The sequence below is a fragment of the Pieris napi genome, chromosome 13 (assembly GCF_905475465.1).
Source record: "Pieris napi chromosome 13, ilPieNapi1.2, whole genome shotgun sequence".
NCBI lineage: Eukaryota > Metazoa > Arthropoda > Insecta > Lepidoptera > Pieridae > Pieris > Pieris napi.
The window spans coordinates 10,353,393-10,374,976 of record NC_062246.1 but is presented as its reverse complement, the minus strand read 5'-3'; the positions used below and the strand labels follow the sequence as shown (position 1 = coordinate 10,374,976).

At 34.5% G+C, this 21,584-nt stretch overlaps 2 protein-coding genes across 4 annotated transcripts in view; one reads left to right on the top strand and one right to left on the bottom strand.

The window, feature by feature from the left end:
- Positions 1 to 1,636: 1,636 nt before the first annotated feature.
- Positions 1,637 to 9,727, top strand: LOC125055081 (HMG box-containing protein 4). Its single transcript, XM_047657305.1, has 8 exons — positions 1,637 to 1,730; positions 1,800 to 2,037; positions 2,215 to 2,363; positions 2,604 to 2,725; positions 7,655 to 7,757; positions 8,073 to 8,164; positions 8,849 to 8,986; positions 9,540 to 9,727. Exons 1-8 carry the CDS (start codon positions 1,721 to 1,723, stop codon positions 9,702 to 9,704), a joined length of 1,017 nt encoding a protein of 338 aa, XP_047513261.1. The 5' UTR covers positions 1,637 to 1,720; the 3' UTR covers positions 9,705 to 9,727.
- Positions 9,728 to 10,042: 315 nt separating this feature from the next.
- LOC125055080 (histone-lysine N-methyltransferase eggless) overlaps positions 10,043 to 21,584 on the bottom strand; it is a 34,066-nt gene continuing 22,524 nt past the window's right edge. For all 3 annotated transcript variants that reach the window (XM_047657302.1, XM_047657304.1, XM_047657303.1), the window contains 12 exons: positions 21,096 to 21,291; positions 19,772 to 19,939; positions 19,068 to 19,204; positions 18,635 to 18,698; positions 17,834 to 17,947; positions 16,680 to 16,796; positions 14,921 to 15,054; positions 13,706 to 13,833; positions 13,059 to 13,125; positions 12,076 to 12,160; positions 11,522 to 11,731; positions 10,043 to 11,115 (listed from right to left, as the gene is read on the bottom strand). In XM_047657302.1, coding sequence (XP_047513258.1) covers positions 11,525 to 11,731; positions 12,076 to 12,160; positions 13,059 to 13,125; positions 13,706 to 13,833; positions 14,921 to 15,054; positions 16,680 to 16,796; positions 17,834 to 17,947; positions 18,635 to 18,698; positions 19,068 to 19,204; positions 19,772 to 19,939; positions 21,096 to 21,291 — 1,417 coding nt within the window. In that variant the 3' untranslated portion in view covers positions 10,043 to 11,115; positions 11,522 to 11,524. The remainder of the gene's footprint in view (positions 11,116 to 11,521; positions 11,732 to 12,075; positions 12,161 to 13,058; positions 13,126 to 13,705; positions 13,834 to 14,920; positions 15,055 to 16,679; positions 16,797 to 17,833; positions 17,948 to 18,634; positions 18,699 to 19,067; positions 19,205 to 19,771; positions 19,940 to 21,095; positions 21,292 to 21,584) is intronic.

Sequence of the window (21,584 nt, the reverse complement as noted above, 5' to 3'; positions counted from 1 at the left end):
TGTGTACCTCGTGTAATATACTCAAAAATGTGGGTATATACAGGGTCGCCAAAAAGTCGTGGATCAAACGCAAATAGGGGATAGATGAGGTCAGCTGCAAAAAATTGTTCTACGGGAGGTCTCTAAGCTCAACCCCTGCAGCAGAGTTTTAATTTATTTTGCGTTTTATAAGAAAATTGACTTTTTTCAAATAATTTTTATTAAAATTCGAGAATATCTACAGCCTGTATCTTTTTCATAATATCCACTAGATTGGTACTGGACTGGGATTCTGAAAAGGCATTATTCTTATCACGCTTGGCCATGAGCGGCTATTCCCTAATCCCTATTAAGTGCGCCAAAACTTGTTATACAGGGTCACTTCTCAGTAGAGTGTTTTTTCTTCACAGTGGGGTCCGAAGTGCACAAAAAGTTATGATTTGAGAAAATTTTATATCGTATAACTTAATATTATCTTCAATACACCCAATAAACAACCAAGCATGTCTAACTCTGTAGGGGTTGAGCTGGAGGACCTCCCGTACAACAATTGTTTGCAGATGATGACCCCATCTAACCCCTAGTTGCGTTTGATCTATGACTTTTTGGCCACCTGTATTGTACTTTATCAGTAGATCTTTGGAGACTGTGTTCTGTGGCAGCCCGGAGGGGCTTATTCCCTTCCCAGTATAATGTAAATATTGTGCGTTTTCCAATTACAGCACTAGAGTGCATTATGCGGCATAATGCTCAACGTTGAATGTTCCAACTACAGCAACGCTTCGCACAATTGAGCACTCTCAAAACTCAAAACTAATGCTCTCGCGTGCTTCTCGTAATAAATACCAACACAGTGACAGAAAATTGACTAGTGTTTTTCATTAAGTTGGCATTTATCGAAATTTTCGTTAGTAAATATTATTTATTGTTGAAAATTTTGTAAGGCTTTCGTTTCGTCGTAGATTTTGAAAATAATTAAAGTTATTTCAAACAGCTAAAAAAATAAATATAGGTATGGATGAAGGTATAAATAGTAACTTTTTTTATATTCCACATTTAAAATATGAATACAATTTTATTTTAAAATTAGGATCTGTAAACAAATTTATTTTACAGGATTATACTTTTGTAAACATTGCAATGGTTTTGAAAAAGTATATAATTTTTTTAGAAATCATTTAAAAAAAATTACTCAAAACGTAAATGATGTAAACTTCTTACATGAAACTATATATTTTACTGTTATTTTAGCTTGTTAAAACCTTATATTCTTTAAAGGTTTCTCTTATTTCAGTAAAAAAATGTTAATTTGATTATTAAAATAAGCGTAAAAAGTTTTCTACCAATTATTATTGTTAACCACATTATTTATACATTAATGAGGTTGCTAACTCTATTCAGAACATTTTTTTTTCAACACTGACTTAGCGCACTCTGCTGATGCATTTGAAAACTAATTCACGTTCCAATTAAGCTTCAGTATTATGCGGCATTGTGCGGCACTGAGTCGCATTATGCTCTGCAATTGGAAAACGCACATTTTTTATCTATGGGCTTAATTGAACAAACGTCAAATCCGTAGTCTGTGAACAAAACAAAATTGTTTGGCCTAAAGGTCTAGATACCAGGCCATAAACTCCAAAAAAAAAAAAAAAATGTTTGTAAAAACACTAAGTTTCTCTTCCAAACAGAAGGAAATCAATATTTTAATGTGTATTTAAAGATTAGTTCAATTGTAACAATGCAGGAAGGTAAGTAGTGGTTTTATTTCGCTTACTTTTAGTCTTTATGTTTGAAATTAAATATAATTTTTCCATTAGAAGTAACTGGGGTGTCTCGAAGTGGTCGTGTTAGGAAGAAAAGCTCTAAGTTGATGGACTTTGAGTCGCCCGATGATATTGAGACGAGGTATAGACGCCAGACTCCCGTAAAATCTTATTCGGGTTTTCGACAAGAGGAAGAGCAGTTTCCTGAAGCCCAACAAAAGCCAGTAGAGGAGGGAACTGCGTCTGGCAGCGAGTCTGATTATTATGAAAATACCGCTGAAAATGCTGATAGGTATGTAATTGTATTCTGATATTGTGAATCAAGTACTTTATAAATAATTTATTTATATATAGTAAAATAGCTTTTTATCATCATAATTGATTAAAGATTCTCGTAGTTTACTAAGGAACTTCCTTTTACAAAAAAGATCCTTTGGTATACAATATATACTAATAAGTAATATTTCAGTATGGAAACAGATAGTTCTGGGTCTGAAGAGGGATCGCCTCGCACCCCAGCAAATTCCTTGTACATGATGGAGCGTGGGAGTAAGAAGAAACTGATTGTGAAGGATGGAAAAGTAGTTGGACGGGCCAAGGCTCAGAGAAAAGACAAAGGTAAATACAAAGATGTATAATTATTTCCTTTATTACCTATTAGCCAACTACATAGATTCATTTTTCTATAATTATCTATTGTAATAAAACTTTTCATTATTGAGCAAGTGTAATTGATCACATCTATAAAACAATTAGCTTGCTTTTGCATCTGCAGAAGTGGTTTATTTTAATATTATAAATTTTATGTTTTTTGGTGTTCATTGTATAGACAAGAAAACACAAACTTCTGAATTTCAGGTAAAACCCGTATAACTGCTTACATGATGTGGGCAAAGGAGGCCCGTAATGATCTCCTACGAAAACATCCTGATATGGATTTCTCAGCTATTTCAAAACGGCTGGGAGAAATGTGGGCTAATGTATGTTTTAATTTTAGATTATTTATTGATGTTTCATTATCTGCCTGCCTTTTGTAGGTACTACAGTAGAACCTCGATAAGTTAAAGTCCAAGGGAAACACAAAATATTTTAAGTTATAGAGGTTTTAAGTTATCAAGGTTTCCATTCTTGGCAGACTGATTTGCTAACGCTCGCACTTTCGCCGCATATTTTTTTAAAGGCTAAATCATGCCGTTTCTTAAAATTCTGTAACCAGCCATTGCTGGCTTTAAAATTTTTGATTTTCAGAGAATTAGCGAACTCTTCAGCTTTTTCTTTCAGTATGGGTCCACTAACACTGATGTTTTTGTTTTGACACTGTTTGAACCACGTAAACAAACATTGTTCTAAATTAGGGAATTCGGCAATTTTGCGTCTTTTACATTGAAGACTTTCTCCTGATTCTTGTTTCTTCAAGATTTCAGCTTCTTTTTTAATGATGATAGACAATGTACTCTCATGTATTCCAAACTTAGCCGCAACTTCTTTCCTTTTCAATCCATTTTTCACTGCTTCTATAGCTTCTAATTTATCAGCGTAGGTGAGGGTTGTTAGTTTTCTTTTTGTACTGATTTTAAGACAGTTTTATCACACAGTAAGTAAAGCGATGTTTCCAGGACAACGATCAAAAAACTTATGATGCAAGTAAGTCGTTGTCACAAAGCTAACCGCCGCAAAGCTTTGAAGAATTTAGATAAAGCAAACAATAGGTAATGTATTGTTTACGTTAACAATACATAGTAAACACGTGCAAGCAATAAATACCGAAACCATTTGTTTTGACACTCTTTCAAAATGACTCATTCACAAACAATTTTATGTTATAGAGGTTGTGGAAACATTTCTTTTAGTTACTGAGGGCCTATACAGAGATTTACTCTCAAATTACTATAACACCGAAAAGCGTAAGTCCTCAAAAAAATAATGTTCTTGTTGAAAATTATTTCAGTTACTTGCTTAAAGAAATGAAGGATTTTAGGCAAGACATGCTGAACCGCTTTGAAGAGCAGAAAAAAGACTATAATGAGCTACAAAATAGATTCATTAATGCTGAATTGGAATTAAAAGAATTACGGGAAATAATGAGGGTAGTCGAAAAAAAAACAAAATGCGATCTATTTGGCGAGGAAATAATAAATAAGCCGACCGGTTTGAATACAACGACACCTGTGCAATCTTTTGTGGATGTCCTAAAACATAATAGCCAAATTACCGATGCGTCCATGAAGGAATGTGAGGCCACGACGTCGGCGTCAATAGAAATGGAAGACCAAAACGGATTGCCAACGATTAAAGAGCAAGTAAAGGAGAAATTGCGAAAAAAGTGTAATATGTTGGAAACCAAGGCAAAGTTGAATGGCGATGACAGTCCCCGGAGCAAATACCCTCGAAAAGAGGTAAAAAAGGGTGATTGCAGAAACGCTATACAGATTGAAGGGACCGAGCGGAAGAAGTTTTTACACGTATGGCGCTTAAAAAAGGAAACGTCGGTGAAATGTTTGGAAAGCTATGTGAAAAAAATATATAACAAAAATGTGACAGTTAGCGTAGAAAAGATAAATCATAAAACAGAGAGGGACTATGCTTCTTTTATTATTGGTGTACCAGAAAGTGAATATAAGGTACTCTGTCAACCTGAAAATTGGCCAGTAAATATAGAATTTTGTGATTGGGTGTGGTTTCGGAGATCGAACAAAAGTAAAGAAGGGTGGAAGTAAACCAATTGATATATTCTATCAAAACGTAAGGGGGCTTCGGACTAAATTAGTTAACTTTAACGCAAGTGTGTTGACAGCAGAGGCAGACATGATTGCTGTCACAGAGACAGGCTGTAATGAGTCAATAGCTGATGCTGAGTTGGTTCCAATAGGCTTTACTATACTACGATGTGATCGCGCGGACGGCCGCAAGCAGGGTCGAGCCTGTTTGATAGCCACTCCGCGTTTAGAGATGAGGCGAGTGATATTGCCTAGCGATGTATATATCGAGTGTCGGGCATTTGAACTTGTTTGTGCGACTGTTTTTTTAAAAAGTAGGTTTTTATTTTTTGTGTGTGTCTTATATATTCCTCCTAATAGTAATGATCATGAATATTTGTTATTATTTAAAATAATAGAAGATTATTGCCACAAATATAGTAGTGTATTAGTGTTAGGGGATTTCAATTTATACTCTTGTTCTAATTTGGTTAGAAATTATTTTGAGGATTATTTTTTTACATTATTGTGAATTCAGCCAGTGCAATTCAGTAGAAAATATTAATGAAAGAATTTTGGATCTGGTTTTATGCAAGGTTGGGGGGGTTAACGGCGTAAATGTGTGTGTATCTGATCAGCCTCTGGTGTCAGTGGATAAACAACATCCACCGCTTCAAGTGTGTGTATGGCCCCGATCGGCGGCGTTCCTGGTGAAATATACGAAGGCGGTAGATAAGGTAGGTAGACCATTGAAATGGAAATTTCAAAAAAGCCAATTACGATAATATGTTGTATTCGAGGATAGGAGCAGCAGACTGGTCTAGTATATTTTCTTCGGACTTAGATGCGAGTCTAGATAGCTTTTATAATATTTTAAATACTATCTTTGACGATTGTGTGCCAAAAGAAACCCTAAAAGGATATGTTCACTCAAAACACGCGTATCCGGAATGGTATAATGATGAAATTATTCGTAAAATAAAATGGAAAGCTAAGCTACATAAGCGTTATAAGAGAACTAAGTTGCAATGTGACTACCAACCGTTTAGCTTGTGTAGGGCTGAGGTAAAGGTAGGGATTGCTAAGGCATTTGATAGGTATCGGAAAGTTATTGAAACGAACGTCATAGAAAATCCTAGGTCATTTTGGAAATTTGTAAAGAGCCAAAGGGCTGAAAGACAGCCTAGGGGTATTGTTAGTAACGGAAAAGAGTTAACTATGGATAAGAGGGTAGAGGAATTCGCTAATTATTTCAGTTCAGTGTATGTTACGCAAAAGCCCAAGCTTGACGTTAAGAAAGCTATTGCGGAGGCGGATTGTGGAAATGGGGGAACATTGGTTCACGTAGATAAGTTGCAATTAGAGGAGGTACGGAATGCCTTACAACGTTTAAAACCAAAAAAGTCCGCGGGGCCTGATGGTATACCTCCGTATATCTTTAGAGACTGTCGGGCAGTATTGGCGGAAGTCGGAACCCCTTCTCCATATATTCAATCTTAGCCTTAAAGCGTCAACATTCCCAGATCGTTGGAAAATTAGCAAAGTGGTTCCGGTGCCTAAAGGTAGACAAAGTGACAAAGTAGACCATCATAGACCGGTGGCGATTCTGTCAACACCAGCGAAGGTAATGGAGTCAGCGCTTCAAAAGTGCATTCTTGATCAGGTAGGATCTCAACTCTCTGACTCACAACATGGATTTCGAGCAGCAAGAAGTACCACGAGCAACTTATTAAGCTTCTTGACTTGCATAGTACCAGTTGTGGATAGTGGAGGACAAGTTGATGCAGCATACTTTGATATGCGAAAAGCAATTGACACGGTCGATAATGACGTGCTTTTGAAGAAATTAGCAAAAGTTGGCTTCACTGCGTCATTGATTCGGTTTATGGCAAGTCACATGACAGATAGGGAGCAGTATGTGGAATATGATGGCATTAAATCTAGGAACTATTACACTTGGTCTGGCGTGGCACAGGGGAGCAATTTAGGACCTTTAGAATTTTTGTTAATGGTAAATGATCCACCAGGGGTAGTAGAAGAGGCAAAATGTTTAATGTTCGCGGATGATCTTAAATTATCACGGCCGAATAATAGTGCGGAAGATTGTCTACGATTGCAGCAGGATATTGATCGGGTAGTAAATTGGTGCAGGAAAAATCGACTGCAGCTTAATTCTGCAAAATGTGCTGTTATTTCTTTTTCCAGAGCACGGACACCGATTCTTTATAATTATAACATGGAGAAACAGCCAATTCCAAGAGTAGCCGAAGTAAAAGACCTAGGGGTTCATTTAAACGTGGAATTAAATTTTCGGGATAACATAAAAATAATTTGTAAAAAAGCTTATAGGAATTTAGGGTTTATTTTGCGTATGGCCAAAGGATTTTCAAATATAAAAGCGGTAATGGCATTGTATAATGCACTTGTTAGGCGCCACTTGGAATATAATTCTATGTTTTGGGCCCCACAAGAAAAAAAATATTCTCTAATGGTGGAGCGCATTCAAAATAAATTTATGAGATACATATACATGAGGTTGTATGGAGTGTACCAATTTTACCCAATAATGTATCCAACTTTGTTTGTCTTGGGCATGGTTGGATACAACAAGTTAGAGGTAAGGAGGGACCTTACTATCACGCTATATTTTTTTAAGATCCTTAGAGGTAAAATATATAATGCGGAAATATTGGAAAGACTGGGGCTGCGTGTGCCAAATAACCACACTCGCCGGGGTAAGCGGTCGCAATTGCTGGCAGTGCCTCGGGCGCGGACGAACTTACTTAGAGAAGCACCATTTACGCGTGTTTTGCGCACCCTAAACACTATTGCTTGTGAGACGGATATATTTAGTTGCACACTGGCTGAATTCACAAGAATTTCATTATTTATAATTAGTTATAGAATTGTTTAGATTTTTAAGTTTTTACTTGTTATGGTTATATTATGTTTTAAGTAAGTTTTCTATTGTATTAGTATTAAGTTACTGTAAAAATAGGAAATAAGGAATAAATAAATAAATTATTTATTTAAGTTATAGAGGTTTTGGGCTCTGATGGGAAGGGAACATAGTATTTTTTGAAGTAACAGAGGTTTTTATGTTACCGAGGTTTAAGTTATCGAGGTTCTACTGTATTTACAAGTAAATATAACATCAAGAATTTATTAAATAAATAGCTTTTTAATGTTAAGAAATTTGATTATGATGTGCAGGTAAACTACAATGAGCGTTATTTGTGGAAACGAAAGGCAAAACGTTTTGCCATCATGAAATCTCAAGAGACACAGGGAGTTACCAAGATCATATCAAACCCCAGTAAGTACTTAGCCATTGAACCTCTGTTAGCGCTAGATTGAATCTTATGTTCTTGTCTTTCTTTACACTCTTTGTCTCATTCTTCATGCATGAAGGCCGTACTGGTATTGCATATATTCCTTGGCAAAGTCCTGTAAGAACCTTAACTTGTTAGGTCCAGCGAGTAGGGGATAGGGTTCAGGGTTGTAAAATCTTGTCTACTTGTCCTTCTCACTTACCAGGAAATAAACATGTGTTTGTTTGTTTATTAAAATGAAGAATATTTTGTTAATGTGTCTGTAGTTCCTCTTCAGTAGTTTGCTCTTCATTTTTCAGGTGTGACCCCAGTGCGTCACGCGGGTCCGGGTCGTCCGCCCAAACATAGGCCGCAACCCACTCACACTACGCCACCGCAGCAGGCGCTTGTAGTGAGTATTATTTTTTCTTGGGGTGGCCTTTTTTATTTGGGAGAAGTTTTACTCTTAGATTACTTTGTGTCTAAACTACAACGTCATTACATTCAATTTATGTTTAAACATGGATATAAACGCGTTTTTATTACATTATTTATATAATTCTAAGTCTATTACAGAACACTACTAGTGAAAAGCAATTACTTTATATTTATTTACAGCATACAATGGCAAAAATGTAGAATACACAATTTTTAACAAAGTAGCTCCATAAGCGTTCAAGTATTACGTAACGCAATTTTTGGAGATTATTGACACCCTCCCCCCATGAACTCGCCGTAACGTTTTTCAGTACCCAAGTACAGTACTGTACCCAAGTCTAGTAAAACGTTTTGTGACCACCTAGTGACTCTTTAGTTACTATTATGAATTATATTATTATTTTCTATAATATATATTATAGACAATAATATAAACAATAACACGTAATTCAATTCCCGCCCCGCATCGTAAAGTTTTACAAAACGATCCCCCCCCTCCCAAAATTCGTTACGTAATACTTGAACGCTCCCTTATTCATAATGTTATAAATTCGCTTTTATATTGGGATCTAACAGTTTTAAGAGACTATAACGGAACTTAATTATTTATTTTTGGCCGAAATTAAATCTGTTGTTTATGGACAAATTATTTTTTCAGCCGGTTAGTACAAGTAGCGGTGCCAACAACAGTGGCATGTACCGGGTCACGGGCTGCGGGGCTGTAGAGGTCGCTGCTCATTTACGGCTTCTGGGAGAGAGTCTGGCCATCATCGGGGAGAGGCTGAAGGAACATGAAGTATGTCGATACCTCTAAAGGCTTTTTTATAGTACCTATCTACTCTACGGTAAATACATACTAACCAAAATCACATTAATGATAGTGATCGTTTGTTTTTTCTAATAGGCACATACACATTATCATAATATATTCCTTCTTCAAAATATTGTTCAAATGGTTAAACTCTATAATAACTAGCTGACCCGGCAAACGTTGTTTTGCCATGTATATTATTTCTAGGGAACATTTTTTACTTCAATAAAAATAATTATATGCTTTAATAAAAAATAGGGTTTGATCGTAGAGGGTTAAAAATTAGGGGTTGTATGTATTTTTGTATGCTGTATCATAAAAAAATAAAAACAAATGTTTTGGGGTGGACACCCCTTATCACTTAGATGTTTGAAAGATAGATAGTAGCCGATTCTCAGACTTACTAATATGCATAAAAATTTCATAAGAATCGGTCGAGCCCTTTAGGAGGAGTATGGGAACGAACATTGTGACACGAGAAGTTTATAAATATAGATACTACTTTAATGACATTTTGATTTTTATCGTATGCTTTCAGGGCCAAATTGCCGTATCGGGATCTGTGTCTGTCCTTCTGGACACGCTTCTGTGCTCGCTGGTTCCGTTGGTGGCTGTCACAAGGGCGGTTCCGGCCATAGCGCCTCCTGCCGCTCTTTTACAGGACACATTACACAATATCGCATACATTATGCCTGGATTGTAGATTAACAATAAATGTTACCAATAAAAATATTTTTTACTTAAAATCGATGGCTTCTGAGGTTGGGCACAACCTTTATATCTTATGTAAATTGATAAAGAAAAAGGTATGGGATGGGTCTATTTAATTTTTTTATAGATTTTTATGTTGTCAAACTAATCTCGTTCCCTTGGGATACTTAACAACAAAATGGGTTTATGTTTCGCAAATATAAATTTTTTCTATAAAATATTGAGCTTTCAGATACCAAATGCATTTACTTACTTTGAAATTTTTCTGTAAGTTATATGGCATAAATAAGGGATAACATAAAATAAAATGAAAAGTCAAAGAAACAAAAATCAGTCTATACTTTTTATTCATATTCACAATTCAGCTGCTTACAATAACATTACAATTTCCAATTATAATTAAACTATTTATTTAATTATCACAATGTAACAATTACAAACCAATGATTAACTAATAAGATGTGATTTCTAACCTAACCTAGAAAACACTACACCGATTGACTTTTGATAAATGACATGGTCAGACCCTATCCAATTTACCAGAATTATCTTGAACTTAGAATGTATCTTCTGATACAAATACTTAAACCATTTTTATTATATTTTCAGTAAGGGTATTTTCTATAGTGCGATATTTTTAATGGCCTGTCAAATCCAACAAATTTTTTTTAAAGTTTACATTAAACATTCCTACATGTAGATTAATGCAACATTAATTTTTAATGAACATTGGAAATTCTAATCTGAACACAAAATACTATGTATTTGAATAAATTGACAATAATGTATTAATTTAAGGAAACTAGTGTGTTATAAAAAAATGTATTCTGTCTTTCGACTTATGTCACCCAGCAACTACAGATTATACATAAAAAAAGATTAAAACTATTGATCTCTAACCTATACTCGAATATTTACAATTGATTCAAAATCAAACTAAGAGAACTACTATAGATTTTGTTCGCTTTTAATGTTATAAGGTGATAAACGTAAGTAAAATAAATCAACTAAAACAAGCGGCCATCGTGGCTGAAAAGATGTCAAAACAACATTATATTCTAAAGATGTTATTATCGTTGCAAACGTTTTCTTCAAAAAATTCTATACTGCGATTATGGGACTCTATATTTTTTTTAAATTATTCTTAACGTAACTTTGTAGTGGTATTTCTCAAGCAAGTGGGTTAGGTAAATTATTAACTACGCAATTAATAAGTAAATAACTAGTATTGTCTATGTCTATGTCTATTGAATGAACAATGTGCTACATTACATCCAGTCTAAGTAAAAAAGTGGTACAAAAGCTATGACAATTATTATGATAGGAAAATATTCACTAACTAATTATGACGTCACAAACAAAAATATGAAGATTAAAAATATTGGCAGTGAAGGCAGATAATACTGAAACAAAGAATTGTTTGTCTATTAGTAATCATTTAATAAAGGTTCATATCAATTTTTTAAACTTCAGTCGTCCAAAGGAATAACTCTTTTAATGAAAATGAAATTTAATAGTTTCTATAATACTCGGTTTGGTCCTTCGAGCCGGAATTTTTTTTAGCTATATAAACAGATTTTACACAAATCACTTGAGAATTATAAAACATAATGTCTATGCATCAATTATTTTATTTTTACTCTACATCATACGTAAAAGCTGCCTGTTATATTACAAGAAAATTCAATTATCCACCTATACTCTTATATTAAAAACTACTGATGAAACTTAGTGAATGTTGGAAATATGAGAAAATTGAAAATCTGTACCGATGCATAACGGTTTCGTTGAAAAACAATGGATACATACCAACTACAATAGTCGTCCCCTACAATTTGTCTCCCCGCAATAGCAGTACAGAACTTTCCCGGGTACCGAACCGATGTCATAGTTGTAGTTCCAGGTCAGCTCTTGGCCGGCCTTTATGTGCGAGCTCGCGAAGAACGCGACCCACGGAAAACGCGGATCGTGTGTGTCCACGAACACGTTTTGTACGAATACGTTTGGGCAGCATGAGTGCTGAAATCAAAAGTTTCATTTTTACCACTCAATTGTGCGTTCTAACTTCTGTGTGAACTAGGGATGATCGATGTTCTTATATCGATATTGACATCGATGTCATAATCAATCAATGTTCGATATTTATCGAAAACCGAACTTTTTGCATTAATATTTGATAAAGAAATAAAATATAGTGAAATGGTTAGAAATTTATTAAGAAACAGAACGTATTATTACATATTCCGATATTTTTTATCAACTAACTGAATGAAAAGTAATTTTGATAAAGATTGATTGTTGATTCGGTCGTCGCGCTCATAGCCCGCGATAAAATCTATGCATTAGCTTAAAATATCACTCACGTTAAGATATCGTCCAATGTTGCCTTGCACCTTAGCGTCCATGATGTAACACGCCTCGTCCTCGCCGAATAATTTACGAACAGATCTGTAATACAATAAGTTTGGTGCTAGATTATTGAAGTGAAACTTCTTTATCGGGTTTGGAAAAAAATTTAGTGTAACATTTTTTCATTACGCGTCATATTTTTCGGTTACGCGTCACATGTTTCGGTTACGCGTCACATTTGACCGTTACGCGCGTCTTTTTCCTGTCCCTACCACGGTTGATTCAAAGAGATTCTAAACCATTAATAACAAAAATGTATAATAACGATAACAATGATACGTACTAAAAATTATATTACAATTTATGAAATTCTGTAATAATCTTAGTGGTAATAAGGTAAAATGAAATAATTGTATTATTTGTATTCAAGTCTGTGATATTAAAAGCCTTTTGTTAAACTTTATCTAATTAAACTTTATTTAACCAATTTCTGTAAAGTTGCATATAGATAATTTTTCGAAAAATAAGGTCATAAAGAAGTTTCACATCTAACGTGTGTACACTAGTACACGCACATTTTTTTATTTATTTACACTTCGTTGCATTAAAACAAACAGAAATTTGTTTTTCTATAAATATAACGAAGTGTAGTGTGTAAATAAATAAATAAATGTATTTTATGTTTGCTTTCAAACATCACACAGACAAATACGGGCACACAATGTTGATAAGAAACCGCCTTTGACCCGATTAAATCGTGTTAATATGAGTTTTATAGTAGGGAGACCAGTCTACAGACCATTAATCCAAAATATTGAAACGATGAGAGAACTTTTGAAATCCACCTCGACCACCACTAGTTTTTGAGTTTAATAAAAAAATACAAAACTTTGCTCTTTATTATATAAGTATAGATATAAGCAGCCACAGTACAGCCAGCAAAAAAAACCCTCGTAATAATATAAATAAAGCGATTAAAACGCGTAAAATTACTCACCTATGCCTAGAAACAAAATCGCCCTGACCCATCCCAGCTGCAGCTGTGAAGCTGGACGGCTCACGAACTGTAAATTAATTATTATTACTATAAATTACAAAAACGACAAGTAAAAGAAATTATTATATAACTATATTTTAGTATATTTTGATAAAAGTGTATTTTCTGTTACTTCTCCCGGGTATCAAACCTGGACTTCCAGATCGCATTTTACTTCGGATACACTAAAGTGTATACATGCGCTAATGCGTGTATTATTTAATAATATAAATTAAGCAAGATTATTAAGTTTATCATTTCGAGAATATTATTAACTTTAAATAATAACCGTGTGTGTACTTATGTACACGCTTAGAAGTTATACTTCTTTGGCGTAACAGGATATAAATCTTTTCAAAAAATTTATTCAACGTTTGTAGAAAAAACGACACTAACAATAGAAAAAACTAAAATGTTGACTATAGCTAACTTCAGGGTGTCCATTTTTATGTGACGGTGTGCGCGCGCATCGTACACATTTACTCTCATCATTTTTTCCCTAACGCGCCAAAAGAAGTTAAGTATGTTAAAAAAAATATCAAAAATACAAAATATAATTTCCAGTACAAAATAAAATACATTAAAAAATACAATTTAAACCAACCAACCTTCCTCATCATCACTAATTGTGATACATCCATCTTCGCCATTTCCTTCTTTTTCCGTCTCATCCTGTTGCACTTCGCGCTTGATTGATTTATTTTCTTCTTCCATCTTTCGTTTTCTTAAACGCTTACTGAAAATTTAAAAAACTCATACAAATGAAAATATTGCCATTTAAAATTAACCAGCTTGACGCTGTGAACTGTATTTTTCAATCTGTGTGCTGAATCATTAGCTGAATTATTGTAATTTTGTGTATTTCTGTGTGTGTGTTTTGTTAGTAATAAATGTTATGTCTCAGTCACAAAATTGTAACTTTACCAATAAGACACAATTTAAAAGAAAAAAGTGGCGCAACAACCTTTTAAGGTTAATTTCTGGTATTTTTTTGATAGGATAGGGGGTGAATGGCCTTAAAGAGGCCCCAAGTCAACCAAGATGTTGTCAAAAAAGGCAAGTGCAGTCATGGCAGCCCATGAACACCATTTTAGTGGTTCATATTCTGTTTCGGGATCATTTGATATTTGTAACAGTACGGTAATGCCTGACACAGGCGGCGGACTCTTTGGATCTAACGCATGCCGGTTTCCTCACGATGTTTTCAATCACCATACGAGCGAGTGTTAAACGTGTACATACATAGAAAGTCCACGGGGTTTGAACCTACGATCTCAGTGAAGAGAGTCGCACACTGAAGGCACTAGGCCAACACACTCCTACTGCTTTCAAATCAAATCAAAAAAACATTTATTCATGTAGGTAACACAATGTACACTTATGAACGACAAAAAAAATACATTAAATGCTTCTAATTTTACATTTAGTGTCAGTTCTCAAATAAAGGGCGTAGAACGGAAGAGAAGAACTGGCAATAAACTCTCCACCCTCTTTTTAATCGCCAAGTCTTTGTTATACACAACGTTTGTAAGGAGCTGCAACCATTACACATGTTCCACATGACATCTTAAGTAATAAATAATAATAAAATAAATTAAAAACAAAGATTTGTCCTCTATCAGGAGGCATGGTGAAATAGGAGCACGCACTTACATTCTCTTGGGAACAACACTCAAATACATAGTCGAAATAACTAACATCACCGCATACACGAATTCAAGTTCGACCAGTCACCACAAGTCTTTTTACTACTGCTACTAAATTATTTGTCAAAAATAAGAAAGTATAATGGAAGGGCATTGTACATATTCCGAGCAACTTACTTGAAATGTATGGCCTCAGTAGGTGAGTAGCCAACAGGTTTGAACTCTTCATCCTCGCTCTGACTCTTTGCTTCCTCTTCTTCTTCTTCCTCCTCTTCACTCTCACTCTCTTCTGATGTTTTATTACCCTCTTTCTGTAAGTAATCTTTAATATAAGCCCCCAAATCTCAATGCAAGTATATATCAAAGTAACGGGTTTACAAGGACCGCAAATATTTTCATGAGTTCAAAATAAATGAAATTCTTGTTTGGACAATATTTTATTTTTGAAGTTAAAAGTTAAATACTTCTTTTGGCGCGTTAGGGAAAATTATGAGGGTAAATTTTTACCGCGCACACTGTCACAAGAAGCCGACACCCTGAAGTTAGGGGGCGTCCATAAATTACGTGAGGTGTTTTTTTTAAATTTTCTGTACCTTCCTCCCCCCCTGGTGAGATGTCGTGAGATTTTATTCAACCCCCTCCCCCAACCCCCAATCTCACGTGAGATTTTGTGGGTTGGAAATGTGGGTTTCTTACGTAAACGCGTTGGATTGTTATTGTAAAAAGTTAAAAAAATTTGCTTCTTGATTTTATTTACGACTAAAACGAAATAAGTGAAATGTTGAGCGTTTAGGTATAGAGTTAGCGGGCAGTTGCAGAGATGGCCTTTAGGGTCAACCGTTTTCCTAAGTTGTTTTTTTTCAATCAGAAAAAAAATTGCGTGATATTTGCCGAGACCCATCCAACGTAAAATTAAATGAGATTTGACTCGACCCCCTCCCCCCTTAAACACCTCACGTAATTTATGGACGCCCCCTTATCAATAGTCAACATTTTTGTTTTTTCTATTGTTAGTGTCGTTTATTCTACAAAGGTAGAGTAGTGGCGAAGGATAAATTTTTTGAAAAGATTCTTATCTGTTACACGTTACGCGTGTACTTTTTTTTATTTTTGAATGATTCATACAAAAATATTTTTTTTAAAGAATACAAAGTAAGTTTGTTTTGTCAAACGATACACTCGTGTCGTTAGCCCGAAACCGCTGATCGAATGAACACAGCTCACGGTCAAATAAATACGGAGTTACGTTCTAGAAGAGTTTCTTTGACATTGAATTTTCGGAAGATTTTTGTATCCAGTGTTATTAAAGTCAATATTGCAATTAAATTAAAATGTTGTCTTAAATAAAGAAGTTTATTTTTCTATTTAGAATCAATTTTTATACCTATAATAATTTTAACCGCATATGGAACTTTTACAGTTTAGAAAAAAAAAACAAAACACAACACAACAAAAAAATAATGTGAGTCGTTACGGGACGCCTGGCAGAAGAGAAACATCGGCATTATTTTGTAAAAGTAATATGCAGAAAAGAACAGATTGTGATAGGAACTAATTATGTCATAATGATAAAATAAAATATTACGATTTTTTTTCCAGATAACTAATGACTATTTATTGAATAAACATTTATTTCCATTAAATACAAAAATTTACGAATTTATTTCAAATCGTGACTACTTAATTCGTTTAATCAGTGACTTTGAAATACACACACCGTACACACTACTGCATATAGACTGTGTATATATACCATCATATAGCGTGGCGACGCGTCGCCACGGCATGCGTAGCCACGCCCGAAATCGGTGTTACGTGCGGCTATAGATGTTTCACATCAATATTAACAATAAAACGTTAGAAATGCTTGTAAGTGACGCCTAATAAGTTTTAATTTGACGTCACAAAGAAACAAATGCTATCTACAATAATCTACCTTATCCAGAGCCTTGATGGCTTCCGGGATATCTTCTTCGTAGCCTTCCTTTGTCTGTTCCACGACTTCTATGTAGTCCAACTCGGCCAAGTATTCGTCGCCCTCGTTTAAACCGTCCTAAACATACCATAAGTACAAGATTTTTAATTAAAATGAAAAATAAAAACTTTTCCAGAATGGTATTGTTTTGTTTTTAGGAAGTTACTAATTATTATTAAGCCTTTATTGCTGATACCCAGTGTAATATATATAAACATTGTTTTAAAGCTCTCCCACACAGGCGCGTTATTATAGGTCGATAATATCGCATGCGTTATTGCGATATCTGTTTTCAGTACATTTTGTATTAGGATGGTCACGTAGTTACACACTGCTGCGATAATAACGCCGCAATGGAAGTAAGACGCTGCGTCCGTCCTGCGATATTATGATATGAGTTCTACCTGCATACCTGAGAGAGATAGCATAATAGTGTCGTCGCGACGCGGCGCTCTCTCGTAAGAAATATTGGACGATAAAAACGCAGCTGTGTGCAAGGAATCGGGACGCATTATCGCAATACCGCATGCGATTTCATCGACCTATAATAACGCGCCTGTGTGGGGTGCCTTTAGTTATATAACCTAACTTAATCTAATACATAAGATGTGCCAGTCGGATTAGCGTGTCCTGTTTCACATAAGCCTCTTTCAGCTGCGTCCATTCTTTGTTATTACAGATTATGTATACAATAAATAAATAAATAAACATGAGAAATCAGTTATGAAATCACTTTTAAAATATTTAGATACTAGCCGTTTCCCGCCCGCTTTGCTGGGCGAATTAAAATAGGAAATAAATAAAATTTTATGTTTCATTATTTTTTTTTTCAGATTCGAGTTTTTGACAGATGTTGACGTTTTAAGGTTCTAGGAAGCCTCCCCGAATGTTTCCGCGGTGAAGTCCGTATGTAATATGTATGAATTTTCATAAAAGTAAAACAGCAATAAAAAAAATTAAGGAACGTTGGAATTTAAAATAAGAAATAGACATAAACCATCTAGGAAAAATTTCGCATCGAATGGCAGTAGTTTCATGTCGATACGATCAGTGGTTTAGGCGTGAAGGAGCCCATCTTCCGTACTATAACGTAATATACAATCTGTTCTACTCACCAGGTTGGCAGTAGCGTCTGTAAGTAGATTTCCAACGTAAATACAAATAAAGCAACCCTTGGGAACGTCATTTAAAGCCCGAATGCCCCAGCCTCGATTCGGAGTTTTAAACACCTGTATGAAAATATTAAAAAAATATTTTATTTAAATTTGACTAAAGTCACTTGACTATCTGTGAAGAGCTACATTCAAAGTCGAGAGATTTATTTTTATAGAACAGAGCGCAAACGGGCGGAAGGCTCATCTGATGTTAAGTGATGCCGCCCATGGCCACTCAATGCCAGAGGGCGCGCGAGTGCGTTGCCTCCTTTTAAGAATTGGTACGCTCTATCTTGTAAGTCGAATTGGTTCGGAAATACTTCAGTGGGCAGCTGGTTCCACATAGAGGTGCGCGCCAAAAACTGCCTTAAAATGTTAAATCTAACGTTTTTGAAATACAGGAGTCATAACTAAGCTTACCCTAAAAGCTGAAGAGTTGTCTTAATGTCATCATCATAATCTAAAATGTGTAATTTTATTGAAGAAAATGAGTTTGATAACCACAGCATGTATTCTGCTGTGCCGATCAGGATATCACAAGCTTCTGAAAGTCTTGTTTCTGAATCTTACCCCACCTTCTGTAGAGGTTGCGTATATTTTTTTTTGTAAGACATTTTTAGAAAGGCTTTGAACATTAAACATAAAATTAGTATACACGAAAGTGTTGGAACCATTCCTAACAAAAGCAGTTTTGCATAACATTCTGCTTCGAAGGACCAAAACAGTCAGTAATGAATATTAATATATTTTGCTATAACTTACCTGTAATTTCAATTGTAATGGGTGTTGAACGACTCGATTTAAACATGTAGATTTACATTTGCATCTGCAATATACACAAAAATTTTTAGAATTAGAATTTTTCTTTGTAGTATGAAATTCCTTAATTAAAATTAAAAAATCCCACATTAAATATGGGTTACGATTTTTTTTTTGACAATTCACACCAATTGACCTAGTCCCATGCTAAGCTGGTGAAGCTTGTGTTATGGGTACTAGGCAACGGATATAGATACATATTATAGATAGATAGACATATAAATACATATTTAAACACCCAAGACCTAAGCACAACACCAAATGCTCATCACATCGATGTTTGTCTCAGCCGGGGATCGAACCCGGGACCCATGGATTCGCAGTCAGGGGTACTAACCACTAGACCAATAAGCCGTCGAATGAGATTTGTGATTACCTAGAGTTGCACTCGTAAATGCCTGTTCGCAATGGTTCAGGCAGGCGTTTGTAGTCATATCCAACATCTTCTCCCTCTATTCCGATAGTTTTAGCGCCCTCTAGCGTCAATTTCCAGCAGGCACATTTCGTTTTGTCCTGGAAAACAGTTATCAAATGCAAAAAGATTTACTTTGCATTCATATATACTTTATTTATTATTTTAAACGGGAGTGTTAAAAATTATTAAATCGGAGTGTATTTATTTAAATACTTTTTAGTAATTGTATAAATATTGCAATGTATGATTATTTATATTACGTTTATAATGTATTATTATAGATATTTCTCATTGTTTTATATTTCGTTAGTAATATTAAGAATATTTAATGCATGCTGTTTTTGCCTTAATAAAGGTGTGAAATTAGTTTTAAATTTTCTTTCGTATGTTTCTAGATGAAAGATTTTATTGCAGACATCTTTAAATAAATGATTATTAATGATAACCACTATAATACATAAATGATAGGCAATAATATTTCCATTTACTTTATAGTTTATATATAAAAAAACAAATTTTAAAATATAAAGCTACTACTTACTACGTACTGTAGTGTGTATGTATTTTAAAAAACACATTGTACGTACGTACGTACAAAGTTATCAGAAATTTCCTTTTACTCGCTTATCCTCCTGGTTATGAATAACTTTCAATTCAATACGTACCTCACAATCATCTTCACAGTCACACCCACATAGAAACTCCGGGTCCAAGTTAAGTGGTACACCCGCTGTCGGCGTCCTCTCCGTGCTATACGCACAGAATTCTGGCAGCGAACCATCGTAGAAATTCACACATGGCACCGGTACGTTCTCTTTGCCATTCGCTAGATCCTAGGATACGTATAAAAAAAATTATGTATTTTAAAATTAATCCGTAGTTATTCAAACTTTACTGACGAAATAATATCAGCCGTATCTCTTGTATGCAGTCTTGGCATATAATATTATATATTAATAATCTATATATATATATAATGAAAATGGTCTTCGTTTGAGGCTCAATCACGCCTAAACCACTGATCGTATCGACATGAAACCACCATTCGATGCGAAATTTTTCCTAGATGGTTTATGGCTATTTATTTATTAAATTCCAATGTTCCTTCATTTTTTTATTGCTGTTTTACTTTTATGAAAATTTATCCATACGGACTTCACCGCGGAAACATTCGGGGAAGCTTCCTAGAACCTCTAAACGTCAACATCTGTTAAAAACTCGATTTTCGAAATATTTCAATTTTCTTAGCGGGAAGTTAAAAAGAAGAATAATAAAAATATGAAAAAAAATTAAATAATGAAACATAAAATTTATTTTAATTCTTCCAGCAAAGCGGGCGCGAAACGGCTAGTTTATTTATATAGACATACAACAAAAATGGTACGATAAGCACATACACATAGAATTCATAGATTTGATTTTATCTAAACTTTTTTCTAGGCTAGGCTAGGAAGAAACAAAAATATGCAGTAATTGTAAAACATAAAAGATTCTTAATTAGAATTAACAATACTTAACTTGCATTATAAGCATTACTAAAGGTGCGTACAGACTATATAAAATAACATGTTTTACAACATTGCTATACAACATGTTTCAGATAATGTGGACACTGAATGTTATAATAACATGTTATTGATATGTATGCTAGGACGAACCCAGCATCTACGTTTTTTGTTTTTCTTTTGTTATTTAAAATGGTTATATAACATTGATATATTGCATTGCTATTCTAATGTGTACAGTATTGTTTTATGTTATAATGTTGAATAACAAGGTTAAATAATGTGGACGTGTTATAAAACACAAGTTATATAATATGTTACATAGTCTGTACGCACCCTAAGATATAAAAACTAGTTTTAACACTATTGTTAGTGTATAATAGTGTATATTATCTAGAACGATTGACAATTAAGCGAAAGAAAAAAAAAATCTTTCATCACTGAATACTCCTAGAATGGTGTATGATAGTAAAATGATTCTCACCTTCTTAGAAACGACGTACTTATTAATGACGTATTCGGCCAAACAGTGCGTGTTAGGTCCAAAGTCGAACAGATCCACGCCCATATCGGATTTGATCGTTTGCAGGTAACGCAACAGTTCCTCCATGTTACGTATACGACGACCGCAAGGCGCACTATACATTACGCGTTTGTCGTGTTTTGACCGGACTATTTGCCTGTACACAAGATGAAATGTAAGAGAAATTATTAAGATTATCAATTCAGCGTCTTGTGAATTGTAATTGAGTCTTTATTGCTTCACATATAGTTAACGAAACTTGACGGTCGTTACTGGTTAGTAGATTTCTGGTAATTTTATTTATTTACGACATTTATGGTGTCATTGTAAATTCCTTAGTCAACGAGCTCTTTAGCTAGTTAGATTTACGAATATTAATAAATCGGACCGACGCTAAAGATAAAATTTGTTAGGTCACTACTTAGAGCAGAGGATATATATTTCAAATTA

Coding starts and splice junctions, on each gene's coding strand:
- LOC125055081 (XM_047657305.1), top strand. Junction 2,364..2,603: donor GGCTCAGAGAAAAGACAAAG/GTAAATACAAAG, acceptor TCTGAATTTCAG/GTAAAACCCGTATAACTGCT. Junction 8,165..8,848: donor CACCGCAGCAGGCGCTTGTA/GTGAGTATTATT, acceptor TTATTTTTTCAG/CCGGTTAGTACAAGTAGCGG.